This window comes from Ursus arctos, unplaced genomic scaffold, assembly GCF_023065955.2.
Source record: "Ursus arctos isolate Adak ecotype North America unplaced genomic scaffold, UrsArc2.0 scaffold_10, whole genome shotgun sequence".
NCBI lineage: Eukaryota > Metazoa > Chordata > Mammalia > Carnivora > Ursidae > Ursus > Ursus arctos.
Window position 1 is genome coordinate 50949712 of NW_026622764.1, and position 21975 is coordinate 50971686.

Consider the following 21975-nt stretch of genomic DNA (forward strand, 5'->3'; position numbering starts at 1 on the left):
TGGCACCTGGGGTGTCCCACAGGGGCCTCAGCGGTGGGGTTTGGGGGCTCAGCGGAGGAACAGCAAGAGAGCCTGCAGCAGTAACCAGGACATCTTGCAGGGCCTTCTAAGCGCAGGTGAGGAATGTGTACTTGCTCCTGAAGCCTGTGGGTGGCTCCTGGAGGATTGTCAGAGGAGAAGGAACGTGCTTCTCCATGTCCTTTCGGACGCTCCGGCAGCCGTGGGTCAGTTTGGGGACAGCAAGAGACTGGGAGAGGAGGTAGGAGGCTATTATTGTAATCCTAAGGAGAAACGATGAGAGCTGGAAGGCAGGAAGGCAGTTGTCCTTGGCAGAGAGGAGGGGATGGCTCTCTGAGCTGTTCAGGAGGTGGAAGTCGGCAGGACTTCTCTGCAGGAATGGGAAATGGCTCTTCATTTTCCGAAACAACCCACGTGTGGCATTCATGTGCTAACTCGCCTGATGAATACACTATTCTTGTGACTTGGTTGGAGAAGAATTACAGGAAGAGTATCATTAAGATGTTAAAATGAATGCATTACATATGTTAACAAGTGTATGAACCCTGTATTATATCTGGCAAACGGGGTGTTAAATCCTTGTTCAACCAGCCAGATGTCCCTGCAGCTGCTGCGGGTACAGGGGAGGGAGGCAGCCACCTGAGAACCCAGCTCTGAGCTTGTGCCAGTGGTTTGCCAAGCATCTGGCTGTACAAATTGCTTCTTCTATGCTATGACTGACAGGCACCACATAGATCACACAATTCACGTCACAATGCACAGGTGGGATCTTCAGTCTCAGAAGCCCAACCTCCAGCAACCTGACCTTTTCGGGAAATTTTTGCAGATAGGAATGTCCTCAGTGGGAGCTTAAATCTCCCTCTGTCCTTTTGTAAGATAATAAAACACTGCAATCAAGCCAATAAGACCATTTTAATAGCATTCGATGTTGAATTGGAAGGCTATCAAAGTCTTGTTTGGGGCAGTTGTCCAATTGAGTTTGCAAAAGCAGGCTTAACATGTGCTGTAAATGTTGAAATTACCTGGAGCAGAATTTTCAGAACTCCCCAAAGGAGTGGAAAATACTCAGAGGTGTTTGTATTTATTCTTATAGAGTACAATCTCTCCTAAGTGGCTTTGATTTATCAAAATTGAGCCAGTTCTGAGATGTCTCCCACCTCCCTATGTTTGGTGAAAGACCCTAAAATATTTTAGAAGATGTTTCAAAGAGCCTGTGCCAACAGACGGAAGACCCGGTCTGCACTCTTCCAGTTTACCCTACCACACTCTGGGTATTGTGCTCCTTGGATGTTGAGTTCGGGAGAAGTTGAAAAGAAGCAATCCTAGAGACCACAGTTACACAATCACATCCATCTTTTGTGTGCTTTCTTTCCTGGCGGAGAAATTGTGAAATCACAACATTTTTCTATGAGTGAAATAAAAGTCAAAATTGAAAAAAAAAATTATATCGGTTGTTTTCTTGTCTGTTCAGATGTACTCTGACAGCAAAGATGAAACGTTAGTGCAGTCTAAATAGGAAAATGCCACATGAGAAGATTAAAAAATGTTGTGAAATTTCCTCAGCTCTATTGTTTTTAGACTCCGGAGCGGGGGCCGGAGCAGTTTCCAATCTGCAAGCCTGGCTGCGGCATCCCAGGCTCGTCAATGTTGGACAGCGTCCACTAGGTGGCAGTATGTCAGAGGGTTTCTTGTTTCCTTGCATTGGCCGCAGTTTCTTTGGCTGCCTACCAGTAGTTCGCTTTTCCTTTTTGTTTTGAAGGGTTAAATGAGGCTGTGATAATTGAGGCCCAAATTATGCTTATCTAAAAATGCATAATTTTGCTGAAAAACCTACTTGTTACAGTGTGACCATAAAATAAATTCCTTCATTCATGTGAGTTTTCTTAGTAACTTATGTAGGTAATGATCCTAGTTGTCATGGGTGGTTTGTAGAAACCAGGGGGCAATTCTTTTTGTCCCCTGCATGTAGCAGATGCTAAGCGTGCTGTGTTCTGAGAAGGCAGATCGCTGGTCTCCCTGAGGAGCAGACATCGGGTTCTTTTGTGGCTCTTAGAGAAGACCTTAGACAAAATTGCACACAAAAAAAACTCCCTGCCCAGCTTTTTCACCTTGGAAACTGTTTCTGGCTCGTGCTAAAGGCTGTGTGTGGGGAGGCGTGTCACAGCTACCCATCCTTCTTTGTGATCGTAGACCACATATGCACAGGATGAATATTCGGAGAGTTAACTTTTCCTTTTTTTTAAAAAAAGAAACACAACTTAACAGCTGGATTTAAAATAAGATAAACACACATAATATTCTAAAAAAGATCCCTTTCATCTGAATAATTTGTTCAGAGGAAAAGAGTTGGGATATCCTTTGTAGTGTTTTCCCCAGATGAGATGATCAGAACTTTTTGAATTCAAAGAAACCAGAAGCAATGTCTGAATGATAAGATTTGGGAGTAAAGAACTGTACATTTTAAGACACTCTAATTAGTGTGACAGAAGTAGAGGACTAGAGTGGATGAAAATCAGTGTAAATGTGCTGCTTAGAAAATAAATGGAATTGCGAGTTGGGGTGAAGTTTCAGTACCCCTTCAGAAGGGTTTCCTATCACCTTGAAAATTAAAAATATGAGGGGGGCATTCGAGAAAGATCCGTGCTTGGTATATACATAGCAAAGTATCTGTTCTTTGAGAAGAATGACAGAACGGAGCAGCTCCCGCGGTGTGGAGTGGACTTGGCAGAGTCACATTTGGGGACGTGATGGCCCTCGTGCCCAGCGTCTGCAGGCCCTGGTTTGGGCTCACCAGCCAACCCCTGAACCTGACTCAGCCAGTTCTGAGCCTGTTTTCTGAAGACCCTGGGAATTCTGAGACCATATTTCCTGATATCAAGGCTCTTTTTTGTCAGATTTTCCAGGCAACCTGCAGGTACTCCGCAGTCAGATCCCCAGTGAAGATAAGCCTCCTTTCAGACTTCCTACTTTAGGGAGGAAAAAACCCCCTAGAGATTTCTTGACAGGCAGAGGGGAAGAAAAAAAGATCTTTTTTTTTTTCTTTTCAAGATTTTATTTATTTATTTGAGAGAGAGAAAGAGAGTGAGAGAGATCATGAGCAGGGGAGAGGGGCCGAGGGAGAAGCAGGCTTCCCCACTGACCCGATGTGGGACTCGATCCCAGGACCCTGAGATCATGACCTGAGCAGAAGGCAGATGCTTAACCAACTGAGCCACCCAGGCCCTGGGGGGAAATAAAAGATCTCTTCCCCTCTCCCCGCTTAGGTTCTCCAGTTGGGGCTTTGTAAATTAGACAGATAAAAGAAAGATTAATAAAAGAAAAGCATATGCATGTATTGAATGTACGTTCCCTAAAGAAATGAAGAGCTGAAGAAACGGTTAGCCTGACCGGTTTTTATGCTAGGTTTGATGGAGAGTGGAAAGGCGTGGGAAAATGTGACAGGACAAAAGGGTCCGGGCTACGGGCAGTGTACTGGGGAAATCATAACAAGGCCTGTTCCTTCAGGTTCTTAGTAGCATCCTTACATCTTGGAGATAAGGATGCTCCTCTCTGCCAGTTCCGAGGAGAGGACCTCTCACATGAGGGTCTTATGACCTGCTTCAGAGGAGGACGAGGTCCGAGGGTCCTTCCTGCACCTGCCATTTCTCAAATTCCTTCAGCTTAAAATATTGAAATGCCGAGGTGCTCTATTTTGGAGACGCATGTTCTGAACCCCATGATGGACTATTGAAACTTTTCTGCCAGCTTTCAGGCGTGTATTTGATGTCCACTTCTTGTAAAGGGAGAGAGGTATACAGCTCTGAAAGAGGAGTCAGAGACAGAGGTTCAGGTCCCGGCTTTATTAGGACAGTCCTTATTGTCTCAGCCTCCATTTCCCAGTCCAAAAAATGAGGTTAGTGACAGTCACCCAGCCTCTGATTCTAGTAAGAATCAAATACAATAATATAAGGGAAAATACTCTGTTAGCTACACATGTAAGGGATTATTTAATTTTCAGCACGAATACATGGAATATATGTAAATTGTGAGAATCTAATAAATCTATGGCCAAATACAGACATCACCAAACAGCCATTCATGGGCGCACTCAATTAGTGATGATGTTTGTCAATGCTGTGCTATATTAGAATCACCTGGAGAGATTCCTTTAAAAAAATAGCAAGTCAGTATCAGACTAATTGCATTAGACTGGCTGGAGTTGGGGCCTGGAAACCCAAGATGTAGTCCTAGAACAATGTTCTGTTTATGGCTGATATCTATGCACATAAGTTAGAGTTAAAAAAAAATTGGGGTGAGGTAGGGATACAAGAACAGATAATAAGAATAGATAATAAGAATACATTTTTTGTAGCCTCATAATGTAGACACATTATGTACTGCCTTTTCACATGGAAACTTCTCTGCAGGGTTTCTGAGAGGAATTGCAAGTTGGGGGTACCTAAGAATAGGTATAACGAAAGCAGCATTACGTGATGGGTTTCTAGCTAGAGTTCTAATTCATCCTGGGTCAGGACACATCAGGGTTTCTTTTTGTTTTTTTGGTATTTGGGTTTTTGTTTTGTTTTGTTTTGTTTTCCTTTTTAGCAGTCATTGAAAGTGCTTCTGAATAGTGCTGGTTATTGAATTTTCTTGTAATGAAAAGTTTCTGTGACAGCTCTGACCTAGAAGCTACTGTTTAAATGGGCAGAAGTTTATTCCCAGGTGGGAAAGAACAAACTTTCCCTGCCTATTTAATCAGTGACTTTAGTCTGCTGCTGCTTTTGCCTGGGTCTCAACCTTCAAACAAACGTCAGATTTGCCCATTTATGAAATCTTTTGGAATGTCAGAGGGATTGCTGTTCTCAAATTGAGGCCTAGGCCAGAAGCACTAGCTAACCTTGTAGAAATGCAAATTCTCAGGCCCTACCCAAGACCTACTGAGTCAGAAACTGTTTCAACGCACCCTCTGGGAGACTATGCTATGCGCGCTGAAGTCTGACAACTACGGAGCTAGCACAGAAGCTCTGCCCTTGTTTTTCTCAATAAAAGGTATGCTTTTCTCAATAGAAAAAGCACAAAGCAGACATTTGTAGACATATGCCATACTTAGCTTTGCTTCCTTTCCCCCTCCTCTCTCTCCCATCTGAGGATGAGGCACATCAGGGCTAAAGGGAAAATGAAGGGTAACTTTACACTTCCAAATTACTGTCATCAAGGATCCTATTCGGATCTTTTAAGAGATAACAATCAGGTAAAGAAACATTGTATATGTAAGTGTATAAACATATTCTCTATGTATAAAGATATATTGTACATGTATAAATATATATACAAGGTATATTATATCTCTATTATAAATGTATATATATAATGAATAAAGATACGCTGTGTGTATATATATATATATAAAGCTATAAAGATATACACATCTATAAAGATAAATTGTATATACAAATGTATAAAGATACACCCTATGTATAAAGATACACTGTACATCTATAAATCTCTGTTATAAATACAGGGGAGACTAAACCAGGAAATTCCAGAAATCAGAGTACCACTGGGAGTCCAGAAGTCATAAGAAGAGAGTTGGGAGATTGGAGGTCAGCAGGGGAGAAAAATAAATCTTGGATGGAGAGGGAAGAATAAGGCCTGGTAAGGGCCATTGCACTGCATGACTCAAAAGGGGCTGCCACAATTTGCCTAGAAATTTCCTACAAACAGTGCTTCAGGGTTCTTCGTAAAAGTCATTCACACTGTGACTTCTTTAGGTAACAGGAAACAGTTACGCTATCTCCTCCAAGGGTCTTTAAAAATAGAACAGATTCTTATCTTTCTTGGGAGTCCTGAAGGCAGAGAGAAAAATCAGTGTTATCTCTAGAATCCTTCCAACTCTTAACAGTTGAAGTTGTGTTTGCCTCTATCTATCCATCTATCTAGCTAGCTATCATCTATCTATCCATCCATTCATCTATCATCTCTCTCACTCTCTCTCTCTATCTATCTATCTCAAAGCCCTTCTCTCCAGACACTCAAAGAACTTAGGTTATATGGCTAATCTTTTAAATATCACGGAATGAGGCTGGGGGGTTGGGGGGAAATGGTTAGCATGGATGGTCATCCTAATAATAGAGAAATTAGGAATCTCTCCAAGAGTGTTTCTAGTATCTAGGTATTTGAATTAACAGACACTGTGCTAAGTGTCTACATGTTTACCTCATTTAATCCTAACCCCCACTTATGATAGAGGTGCTATTAATACGTCTAGTACAGGTAGGTGGCTGATAAGGGATTTGAACTGAAGTTAAACCTGACATTTCACCCACTCTCTCTTAATATTTAATGGTAGCTAAGGTCTTGATTCAGATGGGCATGCCATTACTTACCTATTGGATCCTTCATTCTCAGGGCTCAAACCGAGATATGCAATGACCCGTGCTCTTTACATACTTGTGTTCTTTCTTTTTCTGGTTTGAGTTTCTTTCTTTCTTTTTTATTATTTTTTAAAGATTTTATTTATTTATTTGAAAGAGAGAGCAGGAGCAGGGGTTGGGGAGGAGCAGACTCCCCGCTCAGCAGGGAGCCCGATGTGGGTGGGTCTTGACCCCAGGACCCTGGGATCATGACTTGAGCCAAAGGCAGATGCTTAACCAACAGAGCCACCCAGGCTTAGTCTGATTTGAGTTTTTAAACCTCTGGATTGAGTTTCTAAACCTCTATTTGTGGCTGTATTTTAACTTAATTATTGATACTCTAAAAGCTCTTAGACTTCCGTATAGTACTTTAAATACACTGTGATTTTTTTTAAATAAAAACTTAACCATTGGGAGCTAGGCATTATTCACTTTCCTGTGAGCTGAACTTCAGTGTGGTAACAGGAATTCACTAATGAAATAACATAAAAAGAGCCTCCCTAAAGATTTAAGAGGGTCATATATTTTGTGGTAATTGTTGTTTTCCTAGTTAACATCATCTTCATTTGTGTATCTGCTACAAATTCTTAATTATGTTTAATTATTCCAGGTTTTATAATTTACATTGTCTTTTATTTCGTCTTATTGTCCATAGATGGTATGTGTATGGTCTACTTTTTAAGCATATCAACATGATTCTTTGGGATGAGCTTCTCTCTCTATCTTTTTTTAAAGATTTATTTATCTATTTTAGAGAGAGAAAGCACTCAAGTGGGGGGAGGGACAGAGGGAGAGAGTCTCAAGCAGACTCAGCACGGAGTCTGATGCGGGGTTTCTCACCACCCTGAGACCATGACCTGAGCCGAAACCAAGAGTTGGAAACCCAGGCACCCCAGGTGGAACTTTTCTTGATAGCTACCTAGAACACCAAAGAATTTTCACTGCCTATGTATGTCTGGCATATTTTGAAGGAAAGATTAATTTGTCGTATGTCCAACAGTCCTAAATTCTTACGGCTTGCCTGGAAGAGTGAATATATAAATAAGATTTTTGTCTTTTCATTTCAGGAATTACAACATATTGTTAGAGCACAGCACATCAGAGCAGAGAAAGGTAAGCATGGATCTGCATGAACGTTTGAAATTGTATGGGGTCAGTACTCTTGGGGCTAACATGGTGTCTCTCATCTCCAGCTATGATGGAAGGTTCGTGGTTAGAACTGGCCAGGAGGGGCAAGCCTCATACTCAGCCTTTTGCTCATCTCACTATTAATGCCACTGACATCCCATCAGGTAAGTTCCATTCGCATCCAGCCTGAAAAGATTTCAAGAGTCCTTTATCAGTCCATTTGAATACTCAAAACTATTATTAGCCGGTTACTAAAATTTCGAGAGCCCTTAACTTCTAGACCAGAAGAAAGGTCATTTGGTATTCAGCTGATAATCTGTAGTGTGGAAACAGTTGTTCTCAACTCTGCCAGAATGGACGTCATCATTCTTCATTTTCAGATCATCAGAATGGGTGCTTATTTTTAATGACTGCCAGTTGAAGTGGCAGAACTGGAAAGGACAATCCCTTGTTATGTTCATCTGTATTTCCCCAAACCAAAGTTGGTATATCCCCACTGCCAACTTATGAAGGGCACGGTTTTGTCTCCTGCAGAGTTCCAGGCAGGGACTTAACAAAGTAATGTTCAAGAGGCAGTAGCCCTCTACTCCTCCAAGGGCTTATCGCTTTCTCTGGATAAGAATTTAGCTCAATGCATTGGAGAGCTGATTATCTTTTAGAAATGAGGAAACTCGGAGCTCTGTTGCCTGCATCTAACCAATGCCCCAGCTATTCCAACATGTAATCCCCATTGGGATTCTACCTTGGGGTAGGTGAACATCAAAGAGGTTAAAAGAACACCATAATAGAATGTCAATTGACATTATCGGCCATTTGTTCAACATGCAGTAGGTACCAGGCATTTCATCATATTCATTATCTCTACTCCTTACCACAACCCTGCAAGGTAAGCGGTTATCATTCAGATTTGCAGACAAGGAAACTGAGGTCCACATAGTTTATGTGCTCAAGGTCACAGTGGTGGTAGGATTAGAAGTTGAGTTCCACTCTAGTTGATTCCCAAGTGCATGGTTTTTACAGTATAGGCCATCGTATTAGTACCCTGTGGCCAGCTGGCTTTGTCAGAGGGAAAAAAATTCAGAGCTCTTATGTTCTTATTTTCCTGTAAGAAGTAGATTAATGTAGTTTTAATAGCAGGGGCTCGTAGTCAGCCTGGGTCTGAAGCGTCCTGGCTGTGTGACCTTATGCAAATTATTGGAATCATTTGTGTGTCAGTTTCTTTACGGGGATGGAGGTCGAATTTACCGCATGGGGTGGCCACGGAGATTGAACGAAGCAATGTCAGAGCGTGCTTACACGGAAGCTGGTGTCGAATAACACTGCGTGAATGCAACTTGTTACTATTATTTGAGTTTTATTAAATGTTTTTACATATTCCACTTTGTTCTAAAAATGATTTAAGGCTAGTTTTTCTTGGAGTTAAAAGCAAACCCAAGTTTTAGTCACGATTTTGCAGCCACTGTCATAGCACGGGTCTCGGGTATTTCCTGACTGCAGACATGGAAATTGAGAAACCAATGCTGTGGTCGGTAGCACGTTTTCCTAAACCATCTATCCTGTCCCAGATGTCTGCTTCATAAACGAGTTTTCTCTCTGCACATGTGTATGTGTGCCTTACATTGAAGCTACACTAATTTTCTGAGTGAAAACTATTTTGCATATTAGCAAATGCAATCAAATTAATACTGATACATCAGCTGTTTGTGCTATGAGTGTACTCTGCGTTTATCTTTTCAGTTCATTTTAAATGGCATATGATAAATATTACATTAGCCTGTGTGCCAAAGTCTGTTTGGCAATAGCAGGCGTGTTTTAGTTATAAAGCTCTCTCTTCAGGCACCTAGCATCAAATCATTGCCAAAAAACGAGGCAAAACTCCTAGTTATTTTCTGACGGTTATTGAGTTTGTGACTGAGTGAAATGAAGTAGTGTATGCTTCCGTTTAAGAAAATAGCATTTGCTCCCCCGGCTGAGCCAACAGCTCCTTGAGTCCATTTATCTCCCAGTTCTGGCCAGTACTGGATTCTTCAGGGGAAGGTGGCTGTAATTTTGCATGTTCATTTTTGGCCTCTGTTTTATATTTATTTACACGTAAGAAAAAAAATCAGAATCTGCCTCCTATTGTCTGTTAGCTTATGGATTTGCAAAGCTTCCTGAATAAAACGCATTGGGAAGTATTTTGTGAGGCCAGACTACATGGCTTTCTTAAGGGGGTGACTCAGGCTAAATGTTTGGAGCCGTCTCTTCCCTACCACCTCCACTATGACCACAGGGGATGAGGGGCTGGGGTAAAAGGTCGTCGGCATGCCTTGTTAGTCATGGAAACCCAGGCTTGCCATGCGAGGTCCCTCAACTGGATCATAGTGTATTTTTCTCTCCCTGTCTCCCGCTTTTCTCTATTCTTGAGTCCTCACATTCATCCACACTGACAGCTTCCCTCCCTTTCTCCTCTGCACACTGTGTGCATTCCATTCTCTGCTCCAACAGTTTCCCTCGCTGACACTACTCTCTCCCTTGTCTCAGCCCATCCCCATTCCTCCCCGTCCTCTGGCTCCTGTGTCCGCCCCGTTGGGTTGAGGCTCCTGATGGCCATTCATTGCTGCAGCGTTCACTTGGCAGTTGCTTAACTGAACTTCAAACCAAGTGCTGTGTGACACGCAGCAATGAAAATATTATGTTTTCCATTTTATATGCCATTTCTTTTTTTCTCCACTATTAGTGCTAAGTGCCTCGAGGGTATACTGCGTGATAAAGTTCTTAATTGTGGGCAGAGTGAATCCCTATAGGAAACCCCACACAGATATTTACTGAATGACTGATCAACTAAATGAATCGGTGAATGGATGAGTGGATGAATAAAAACAGAGATATGTTCAGTAGGGAATATGGACACTCCTTCCAATTCACTAGCTAACGGTGGGAGTGGTATGTGGTGAAGGTTCCTGTCTTTTCTCCCCCTCCCTGTTTCCTATTCCTTTCTTGCCTCTCCAGGCTATACCTGTGAGCCCTTGGTCTAATACTAACTGATCCATCCCACCAAGAGAGTAGACCTTACCTTAGTCATTCTGCTTCTCTAAGAGTCATCAGAGGAGATAAACTCAAGGACAAGTCACTAATCGAGAGAAGGACCATTATACAGGAGGAGGGTAAGAAGAGAGAAACATGGGATAATTTTAGATGGGAAACATCTTGAGTTTTGTTTGCTCTGTCAATGGATTAGGTGGCTGTTTACCAGCCTGGAGGAATTACTTTACTAGTGTTTGTGGGGCTCTGATGAATAATCTTGCAGTCTCTTGATTCACTTGGGACCATGGGATGATATTTACATTTGGAATGATATTTACATTTGGGGTGATATTTACGCTCTGGATGCTTTAATCTGGGATGCCCTGAGGTAAGACCTCCAATGAAAAAGAAAGAAGTGTGCAAAAGTGGGTCCTGGAGGCAGGGGTGCCTGTTATCCCTTCTCAGACTTGCTCTAGCGCCCTCCTCTGGAGTGCAGGAGATAAACTGTCCTTGGATGGGGATTGGAACCATTGGAAGGAAGCAAAGTCTGGAAGTTCTCTTCCTATACTAGTCTCTTGCTTTTCTGTATCAACTGCCTTTGGCTTATTCTCTGTCTTCAACCTTAAATGATCTTTCCGATTCTGCTGGCTGAATTTTGAGTTCTATTTTAAGTTCTCAGACTCAGTAACAATTCAACAAAGTCATTCTTGATTCTTCCGGAAGAACTAAACTCTTTTTCCTTTGAATTCCCATAGCAATTATCTGCACCTTTGTTCTCTGGGTTCATGCTTTGCTGCTTAACTGAACACATACCATAGCTATTGGTCATGTACTGTAGGCTCCTTGAGGGAAGGAAAATGGAGTTTTTGTCTTTGGACTCTCCCAGGTGCCTAGCAGAGAGCACTAAACATATCCTAATGCATTTCTGCCCTTTTAGAAAATAAATTCTGAGAAAGTATTCTCCCTTTGGAACAGTAACTGTTATGTTTTTCTCCAGCCTCATGGAATTGTGAGGATGTCCTTCTCATTGCAGGGGCAGATTTTAAGTCATGTGCCTTTCCTGTCCTCAGGTTCCCACAAAGTGAGTCTGTCCTCCTGGTACCATGACCGAGGTTGGGCCAAGATCTCCAACATGACTTTCAGCAATGGAAAACTAATAGTTAACCAAGATGGCTTTTATTTCCTGTATGCCAACATTTGCTTTCGACATCATGAAACTTCAGGAGACCTCGCCACAGAGTATCTTCAGCTGATGGTATATGTCACTAAAACCAGCATCAAAATCCCGAGTTCCCATACCCTGATGAAAGGAGGTAGCACCAAATACTGGTCAGGGAATTCCGAATTCCATTTTTATTCCATAAACGTTGGAGGATTTTTTAAGCTACGATCTGGTGAGGAAATAAGCATTGAGGTATCCAACCCTTCACTACTGGATCCAGATCAAGATGCAACATACTTTGGGGCTTTTAAAGTTCTAGATATAGATTGAGTCCCACTTTGTGGAGCATTATTCTGGATGTCCTAGGATGTATGGAAAAGAATTTTAAACAAGCCAAGAAAGATGTATATAGATGTGAGACTACTAAGGGGTATGACCCACAATGGTACAAGGAGACTCTTTCCATGCTTTTGACTCTGTAGCGAGCATGTGTATTTACAGCCGATGGGAGATGTTGGAGTAAAGTGTGTTACAGTCTAAAGGCTTTCTTACATAATGGCTTTTAAATTTTGTAATGGATTCCTAAAATTATACCAGATTAGAGCAATTATTGTTGCCTTTATATGAAACTGCATTTGGGCTAGGGGAGGGGTTAATTCTCTGGATCTAGCCTGTAGTTACGTGCCACTTTGCAGCTCACGTGGGGAGGGTGTCATCTAATTGTCAATAGATGATCATCAGAAAGGTGAAGTTCCTTTGAATTGTTACATCATGCTGGAACCTGCAAATAAATACTTTTTCTAATGAGGAGAGAAAATATATGTATTTTTATATAATATCTAAAGTTATATTTCAGATGTAATGTTTTCTGTGCAAAGTATTGTAAATTATATTTGTGCCATAGTATTTGATTCAAAATATTTAAAAATGTCTTGCTGTTGACATATTTAATGTTTTAAATGTACAGACATATTTAACTGGTGCACTTTGTAAATCCCCTGGGGAAAACTTGCAGCTAAGGGAAAAAAATGTTGTTTGCTAATATCAACTGTATTATACTTCTTTACTCTTTTTAACTTAATAGATTTTTCAGACTTGTCAAGTCTGTGCAAAAAAATTAAAATGGCTGCCTTGAATAATAAGCAGGATGTTGGCCACCAGGTGCCTTTCAAATTTAGAAGCTCATTGACTTTAGAAAGCTGACATTGCCAAAAAGTATACATAATGGGCTACTGGAATCTGTCAAGAGTATTTATATAATTATCGAACAGGTGTTTTTTCTACAAGTGCTGCAAATTGTAAATTTTGTGTGTTTTTTTAATGGAAAAGTTAGTGGCTTACCAGCAAAAAAAAAAATCCCATTTTTATTATAGTAGATGATATTTTATACTGTACAGTAAAAACATTGCCTTTGAATGTTAAATTTTTTTGGTACAAAAATAAATTTATAAGAAGACCTGCCTTGTGATGCTGCGTTTCTCTTTCATGTCTGTCTTACGCTGTGATCCCATTCTCTCCAATATGCTGTTGTGGCTTCCATCTTTCCAAAGGTTACTGGGAGAAATGCAGATTTAATTAAAACTTAGGAACAGATTCAATTAAATTAATGAACCTCCGAATTTGAAAAATAATTTATAAGGGATATGTATGCAAGAATGGAGCCAGATAGAAAATAGAGTCTTCTTCACTCAAAAAAGAAAAGTTTATGTTATGCGTATGTCATGAGATAAAAATGGTGCGTTTCTAATGCCCTGCAGGACAATTGACCTGGAGGAACCCCTGAATATTTTACAGCTGACCAGAGTGAGGAATCATTCACAACGGACTAGACACTCCACCTCATGGAAGGTTACGAGGGGAGCTGTCCCCACCCACGCTGGTTACTCGCCTGAGGGAGATAGCCGAAAACAAGCAACTTGGGAAGGCACAGGAGGCCATAATTTAAGGCGCTTGACATTCGTGGGTAAATGACATTCTTGTGAAGAATGGAAGGAGGAAAGACATAGCAGATGTTAAAGAAGAAATTATACATTTTAAACAGCAAAGCTATGATTGTAGGACTCAATCATTGTCCAAAATACTCCTATTGTTTTAAACCTATCAGTAAATCTGAGGTAGATTGGCACAAAATATGATTGCATAGCCCCATTGCTGAGCCTTGGCTTAAGGAAAAATGAATTTTGATATGCAATCAGAATTTCTCCACTCTCCGTTGACATAAAATCTTGTTATATAAAGAACCTTATTAGCTGCCCTGGCCCCTATAATGTGATTCTGTCATTTCCACAGGTGAATGATATTCATTCATTTGTTCCACATTATTCACTGAACACCTACTATGCGCTAGGCACTGTTTCAGGCACTGGGGATCCCACGGCATTCTTCCTGACCTTGAGTTTCTATTCTAGTGGGGAGGAGCCTCCTAAGAGTGTGGTAGGTAAGCTCCAGGGTATGTAGAGCAGGCTGTGGCATCAGAGAGAGCACCATTGGACCTAACCTTGGGAATCACAGAAGTTCTAGAAATTAAATTGGGCTGAATATGAGGTGGGCAGAAAGGCTCCCAAAGTGGATAGAGAGTAGAATACCCATTATTATTTTTTAATGTAGAGGTAACTAGCTTGCAATTTCTCAAAGACGAGTTACAATCCAAAGTCTAGGGATGGAAAGAACCTAGGATCTTGTGAGACAATACATGGTGGCATGAGCCAGACTGGGGAACTAACGTGGCAGATGGTTGGCCATGCTAAGGGCGACCCTCTATAGAAAGCCTTGAAAATTCAGCCTGACTGAAATGTGAATTTGCATGTGTTAACAACTTGGTAGGCTGGGGTTTCAGAGCTTTGCTGGAATGAATCTATGACTTAGTGAAATGTTGGTGTGAACTGGCTTGTGCCTTGAAGGAGTCAACTGTAAAAAGTGGATATGCCAAGGGTATGGAGGTATGGAAAAGGCGCTTTCTTTTCTAGTGATGCTCAAGGCTTTCCAGGATCTGAGTAGGAGGATCTAAAATGCAGGATTCAATACCCAACTTTGCCCATCACACACTACTCCCACACACACTACTGCTTTTTCTTCTCACTCACCCCTTTTCCTACTTCCACTCTTTCTTACGTGCTTTAATCTTTTTCTCTTTTCCTTTTCTCCCCTAACCCCTGGCCCTTGCCTCAGAGGACCATTTGGTTTCTCCGGTGGCCCGTGAGGAAGGAGGCTGCTGCATCCGACTGGGATGGGACCAGAGCATGTCGACACTTGGCAACAACTGAGGGAGTGTGCTGAGGACTGACAAGATCATGTCAGGAAACCAACACATCCTGGATGCTCTGGCTAATGGAATTTTCTGCTCATTGTAAACATCCCCTTTCCATCTTCCCACCACATGCCCAGTCCGAAGGAAGGAAAGCATGCAAAATTTGAAGTCCTCTGTCTTCCTGAGTCAGCTTCTACACACATACCAGATTCACGCACACTTGGATTTTGCAAAACACGACACGTGCTGCCATTCCTGTTTGGTGGAGTTGCTTTCCTCCCTCTCCTTCTGCTTCCTTTTGTCTCATTTGTTCCCATCAGGCCATTGTAGAAAAGTTCCCAGGGAAGAAGACCTGTTTCCCCAGTGATTCCAGTGGAAACCTGAACATCTCATGTCTCATGCTGTCTCTCTGTGTCTGCCTGTTGATTTAGCTTGGGACAGTGGCACGGGGCTCCAACTGTACATTTTGGGGACACACCTCTGACTCGGCTTGCAGTTGCACATTTAGCCTGTGGAGTCATTTGGGGCATGCCCAGCAAGTGCTAGCTTCACTTTCGGCTTTGTTAATCGATTCTCTAGCTTCCTTGCTATGAAATTGAAATATGTTTCCCAGAAGCTGCATTTATAAATGCTAATTAGTTATTGATTCACATTATTATGATTTAGGCTTGTGTCACTTTTTACAGTAAAAAATTTGTACACAGTGAATGTTAGGTTTTAGCTATAAAACAGAACTCTATCCTTTTGATTAGTAACACTTTTATGATACCTCTACTCTTCTACTCTCATAATTGAAAAATTCTATTTCCTTTTCATTTACCCTCACCTCCCCTCTCCTTTGTTGACTGATTATTTTCTTTTCAGGAGCTTGTCGTAACCACATCTTGACCAGTACTCCAGCTATTTGTGGTGACAATCTCCTTGATATTATCAGATATGGACCAGTTATAATATTATTTATATTGCTACTGACTTTCAATGTTTACAGAGAAAGCCTGTAGAATCTTCTGTTTTGAAAATTTGAAGGTGTCCCCACCTTTTGGCAAAGGAATGAGCTAGTAGTTACTTATTCCATTAGTAGCACCCAGAACTAAGAACCTGGGGTTCAGAGACAGTAACTTCTCCTAAAGAAACCTAATAGATATTTTAAGCTCTCTTATGAGGGTCCTAAAATCATGGTATGTCACTGTCTTGGGCAAAACCCATATTTTCCCCTTTTTCTATGGATTCTGCACAAGCTTCATTTTCTTAAATTTCTGATCTTAATAATCTTATGTTGGTGGGGGGCACATGGGTGGCTTAATTGGTTAAGCAGCCAAATCTTGATCTTAGCTCAGGTCTTGATCTCAGGGTCGTGAGTTCAAGCCTCACATGTGACACCACTTAAAAAAAAAAAATCTTATGTTGGTGGAGAGAAAGCTCCTCATGAAATGTACACATATTTTGGAAGAGAGATTATAAATCTGGGTGTCAGCTAGACCCAGGATTGGAGTCTGGGCTCTGCTGCCTGGTAACCTTGGGCAGCTGGCCATCATCTGGATTTCGGTTTCCTGCCTTGTGAAGCAGGAGTCAACCTACCTGCATTGACTGGTTGTAAGGATTGGTCCATAGGAGGCGCTCAACAAATTGGGGCCACCATTATTATCTTCCATCCCAATTGCTACACCCCTGGTCCCCAGAGTCAAACACATATTTTATCTTTTTTCTATAGCTGCCACGCATGGTCATATAGAGCAAGGCACTGTGCTATGCATTATAGGAGACACTAGGATGGATATTAAATTAATATCTAGGGCTGTAATACGTAACAATTACACAAACTGAGTAGCTTTAAACAACAGAAATTTGTTTGCTCACAGTTCTGGAGGCTGGATATCTGAAATCAAGGTGTTGGTAAGGCCATGCTCTTCCTGAAGGTTTTAGGGAAGAATCCTTCCCTGGAATTCTGATGGGTTCAGCAGTCTTATTCCTTGACTTGTAGATTCATTCCTCCAATCTCTGCTTCTATTGTCATATGGACCTTCTTCCTCATGTGTCTGTGTGTCTCCAAATCATCCTCTCTTCATGAGAACACCAGTCATTGGATTTAGATCCTACCCTAATACAGTGTGACCTCATCTTACCTTGATGACATTTGCAAATACTCTATTTTCATATAAGGTCACATTCACAGGTTCTGGGTGGACATGATTTTTTTGGCAAACTATTCAACCCAGTATAGTTATCGAGGGACATAGAGTTCAAGAATGAAATAAAATCTGAAAACCAAACCATAACTAAACCAGAATAGATCAATGCCATAATAGAAGCATGCGCAACGGTGCTGCTGAATGTATCTAACACAGTGAGGGTTTGTTTCATTGAAATTTGAAGGAAATCATATTTGGATTCAATTAAGTATGAAGTGTTTGTGTTGGCTGTTGATTTTCACGAGACTATGTTGGGATTAGAACAGGCTGCTACGTGCCCTCTTACACCTCCCCTCCCTGTGACGTCTCTCCCTCTCTGCTCCCAACCATGCACCAGGGCAGCCTGTCTCTGCCAACGGCCACGGCAGGATTTGCATTTGCTTCTTCCTTCCAATGGAAAATGTGGTTTTGCTCAAGGATTAGGAGTTAGGAGGCATGTGGAACAAGATGGAGAAAACGTGACTTTCCCAAAGTTTCAGAGCTCAGAGGGAGGCAGCCCAGCTTCACGGAGCTTTGCTCAGGGAGGCGTGCAGGGCTGCTGTTTAGCAAGGAGCTCTGCCTGCATGCAAGGGGGCTGCAGGCAGTCACGTGGGTGATGGCAGGAAGGGCAGGGTGGTGAGAGATCGGAACCATATCTGTGACCCTGAAATCTTTGCTAAAGTGACCAGCAGCCTTAGGAGTTTGTTTTTATGGCCTTTCTGGTGGGAGTCAGTGGAAAGGCAGCACCTGCCCAAACACTGTGAGAAGCAGAATGGAGGGACCTGCAGAAGCAGGAGCAGAGGAGGCCTGGGGCCTCAGCCATGAGCTCTGGGTGAAGGTGCTGGCACGTTGAGGTGGCGTCCTTAAACCTTCTCTGGGCAGGGAAGCCTGTACTGCGGACACAGAGGTCAGGTTTAAAGCAGTATATTATTCAACACAAAGCAGAGTCAGACCTATAAAGACAGAGAACAAACTGATGGTTGCCGATGGGGGATGAGCAAAATGAATGAAGGGGAGTGGGAGACACAGGTTTCCAGCTATGGAAGAAGGTACTAGAATAAAAGGCACGGTATAGGGAGTATAGTCAATGATACTGTAATAGTGCTGTGTGGCGACAGATGGTAGCTGCACTTGTGAGCAAAGCAGAGCCTTATAGACTATCTTGTACGCCTAAAACTAATGCAACATTGTGACATTGTGTGTCAATTGTATTTTAAAAAGGAGGGCGGAATTTGTTAAAAAAAATAAAAGATAAATAACATGGAGGCACCTGGGTGGCTCAGTCAGTTAAGTGTCTGACTCTTGATTTCGACTCAGGTCACGATCTCAGGGATGTGAGATCAAGCCCTGCATTGGGCTTTGCGCTGGGCGGGCAGTCTGCTTGAGATTCTCTCTATCCCTCTGCCTCTGCACCTCCCCCTCCCTCTCTCTCTGTCTCTCCCTCTCTAAAAAAATAAAAAAATTACTTGAAATGTTCAAAAAAAAAGTAGTGTGTTCAAATTTAGAAGGAAAATATCCTAGACCCTAAAAGGTAAAAAAGACAAGTTTACACATAACTCTAAAGAAAGCACAAATAACGTGAGACTTATCGAAAATGCCTAAATGAGGAAATAAGTCATGAAATAGGGGAGGGGTCTCTAGAGGAGTTTGCCTAAATCCCAAAGTTCAGAGAGACATTATCTATAACATCAGGGGAAAAAAAGATAACCACAGAGCTTCAGCTATACACTGGGAACAGAGGTAACACCTTCCATCCACTTCTCTTCTACAAAATTGCCAACACAAGTGGCCCGTGATCCAAAAGGCAAATCGCATCCAAGTTCAGGCACAGGTTAGTGATGTGTGAGTGGTGAGGAGTGTCTGGCTCATGGGAATGAAAGAAGAATGCACCTTGGGGTCAGACTCCAAGTCAGTTCAGGGATATGATTCTAGTGTGTGGCCAGCGGCTCAAGCAGGGATTCAGCTCTGAAAGAGGACTGGCAGGATCCCCAGAAGAGGGTCAGATCCCAGCAGCCTGGGGGTGGGGGTGGGGGGGGAACAGGTAGGCAGTGCCAAGACACTAGGGAGCCCTATGATGAAAAGAAACCCCAAGTGCCCATGTTCCCCGGGCAGAATGGGTCTGACAGGCAGATGGGCTCCCCCTGTGGGGAAGAGCTGAGAAGCTGCCATGCAGTCCTGTCCCTGACACTATGAAAGGCCGATAAACTGCATCAGTGTCCTGTAGGGGCTGTAACAAATTACCACAGACTTGATAGCTTAAAACAACAGAAACTAATTCTCACTTATTTCTGGAATCGGAAATCTAAAACCTAGGGGTGCCTGGGTGGCTCAGTCCATTAAGCATCTGCCTTCAGTTCAGGTCGTGAACCTGGGGTCCTGGGATCGAGCCCGCATCAGGCTCCCTGCTCAGCAGGAAGCCTGCTTCTCCCTCTTCCTCTGCCTGCTTGTGCTCTCTCTCTCCCTCTTTCACTCTCCCTCTTTCAAATAAACAATAAATAAATAATCTTAAAAAAAAAAGAAATCTAAAGTCTTGGCACTGGCAGGGGCCCTAAGGAAGAATCCTTCCTTGCCTCTTCTAGCCTCTGGTGGCTCTCCGAGTTCCTGTGGTTCCTTAATGTCAGGCTCTGCCTCTGTCTTCCTGTGACCTTCTCTTCTCTCTGGGTCTTCTTTGCTTCTGCTTCTTATAAGGACACCTGTCGTTGGATTTAGGGGCCTCCTGGATAATAGTAGATAATAGAAAACGATCTCCTCTCAACATCCTTAATTATAAGTGCACTGACCTGTTTCCTAACAGGTTCTGAGGTTTAGGGTGTGGACATATCTTTCTGAGGCCCCCATTCAACGAACTACTGTGTTTTCCAAATCCCAATTATTAATGGAGCCAGTCACCCTGATATCCTTCTCTTTGGAGTTACAGCTTCCATGGAAGGACAGGGAAGCCATCAGGAAGGCTGAAGCTGGGAAAACAACTAACAAGTAAAATACTGAATGATACAAATTCCCTAGACATGCAACTTTCTTAAAATGTGAATGCATGAGACAGATCCCAGAGGGGATAGACACGTATGAGACTGTTGCTGTGGTAGGGAAATCGGATCATGGATGTTTTTCTTCTTTTCAAAATGTCCCTGACTATTGTTACTGAATTCAATGTTAAACAGCATTAAAACTAATCTTTGCAAAAGAGAAATGATATTGCAGCTTTTGGTGCTAAATGAATCTAGGGTCCCATCATGTAAGGCCTGTTTGTTCTTGAAATAGCCCTGGAGGCTTGTGGAAAGTGCATCAGCTGGAGGAACTGGCTTTGTAGAACGGGAAGAAGTGACTTCTCCCCCGAGTGTTGCCTTTCACTGTTCACAGCCTTGAACTTAGCTTGCATTCAGAATTAGGGCCTACCACCTTGCAGGAGCCAGGTTTAGCATCCAACATTTCCTCCTAACACCTGTATTTTCACCACTCTCCCTGCTTTTAGAAGACAAGATGAGGGAGCAGGACAGCTTCAAAGGAGAATGTTTTCCTGAACGCCTTAAAACCCAAGAGGTTCAGAGTTAATTTTTTAAAGATGACTTGACAACTTGTTCACCTTGTTTTCTGCCCTCAACAAGGAAGTAAGCTTGACAGACAGAGACAAGTTAATTGAAATGTTCCCTTAGCATGCAAGCTGCTTGGGCAAAGATGGTATCCTTATGGCAGGGCTGTTTAATAAGGCTTTTTGTTGCTTTTTCTCTTTAAATGTCAAAAGGAACCCAAAGCTGAACATTTTTGTTTGTGACATAAGGGTTGGTGATAAAGGCTTTCCTTTAGAATAGAAACTTTATTGTTTCGAAACCTAGGATTTTTTTTTTTTTAAGATTTATTTATTTAAGAGAGAGGATGAGCAGGGGGAGGGGCAGAGGGAGAGGGAGACAAGCATACTCCTGGCTGAGCAGGGATCCTGACATGGGGCTTGATCTCACCACCCTGAGATCATGACCTGAGCTAAAATCAACAGTCAGACACTTAACCGACTGAGCCACCCAGGCGCCCCTAGGAATTCTTATTTAAGCCTCACGTATTGGCCCATAGAAATCCAACTACGCAGGTTATAATGTCGACCGCATCTCCTGGACTGAAAAGAGGGGTAGGCTTCTGGCCCAACACCATGGCTAAAAGGAGGAAAACAAGCAAACATGGTTAGAAAACATTTCTTGTTTGTGCTTTACAATCAAATCCTTCAGAATTTGTTGTACCTTGTTAATATTAATGTGTATAGCCTTTAAATTATTTTTTTAAAGTCCTATATGACATAATCTTATTTTTATAGGGGACTCAGAGAGATCTGTGGGGTCTTTGGTGCACATGGAAAGAATGAGTCATTCAATACCTTGGTTGCATTAGACTGCAGGTTCCACACCACAGGGGGTAGACTAATTTATCCCACTTAAATGACTAAAAATATCTGTTCAAGTTTTGTTTAAGAGAGGAGAGTAATGTATGTGAATGGGCAGAGGAGGGGCTGCTGGTGGCAGCATTAAGCCTCCTCTGGGTGGTCTGGAACAGTTCCAATCTGGCCCAAACTTGCATATCACACTCAGTAAAAGGATTCTTCAAGTTCATCACAATCCCCCCAAATAGCTGATCATCTCCCTTTTGTTAGAAGCACCTGCCTGTTGGGGCCAAAATGAGTTCCCTCCTGGCACACAGAGAAGTAAATATATTCTCTCCATCTCTATCTTCTTACATTTCAACTATCCCAGGCACCTGCCCTGCCAGCCCACCCAATTTGGCTCTGTAAAACAGAGCTCTGTAATCTTTAGTCTTCCCACCATAAATAATGATGGACTGTATTACATCAAATTGTCAATATTATCAATA

General features: G+C 42.3%; 1 protein-coding gene across 1 annotated transcript in view; it reads left to right on the forward strand.

Annotated features, from left to right (window-relative positions):
• Nucleotides 1-12513, forward strand: part of TNFSF11 (TNF superfamily member 11) — a 29991-nt gene extending 17478 nt beyond the window's left edge. Inside the window, exons 3-5 of the mRNA XM_026493331.4 lie at nt 7478-7523; nt 7604-7702; nt 11615-12513. Of these exons, the coding sequence (XP_026349116.2) occupies nt 7478-7523; nt 7604-7702; nt 11615-12036 (567 nt within the window). The 3' untranslated portion in view covers nt 12037-12513. The remainder of the gene's footprint in view (nt 1-7477; nt 7524-7603; nt 7703-11614) is intronic.
• The last annotated feature ends 9462 nt before the right edge of the window (nt 12514-21975 follow it).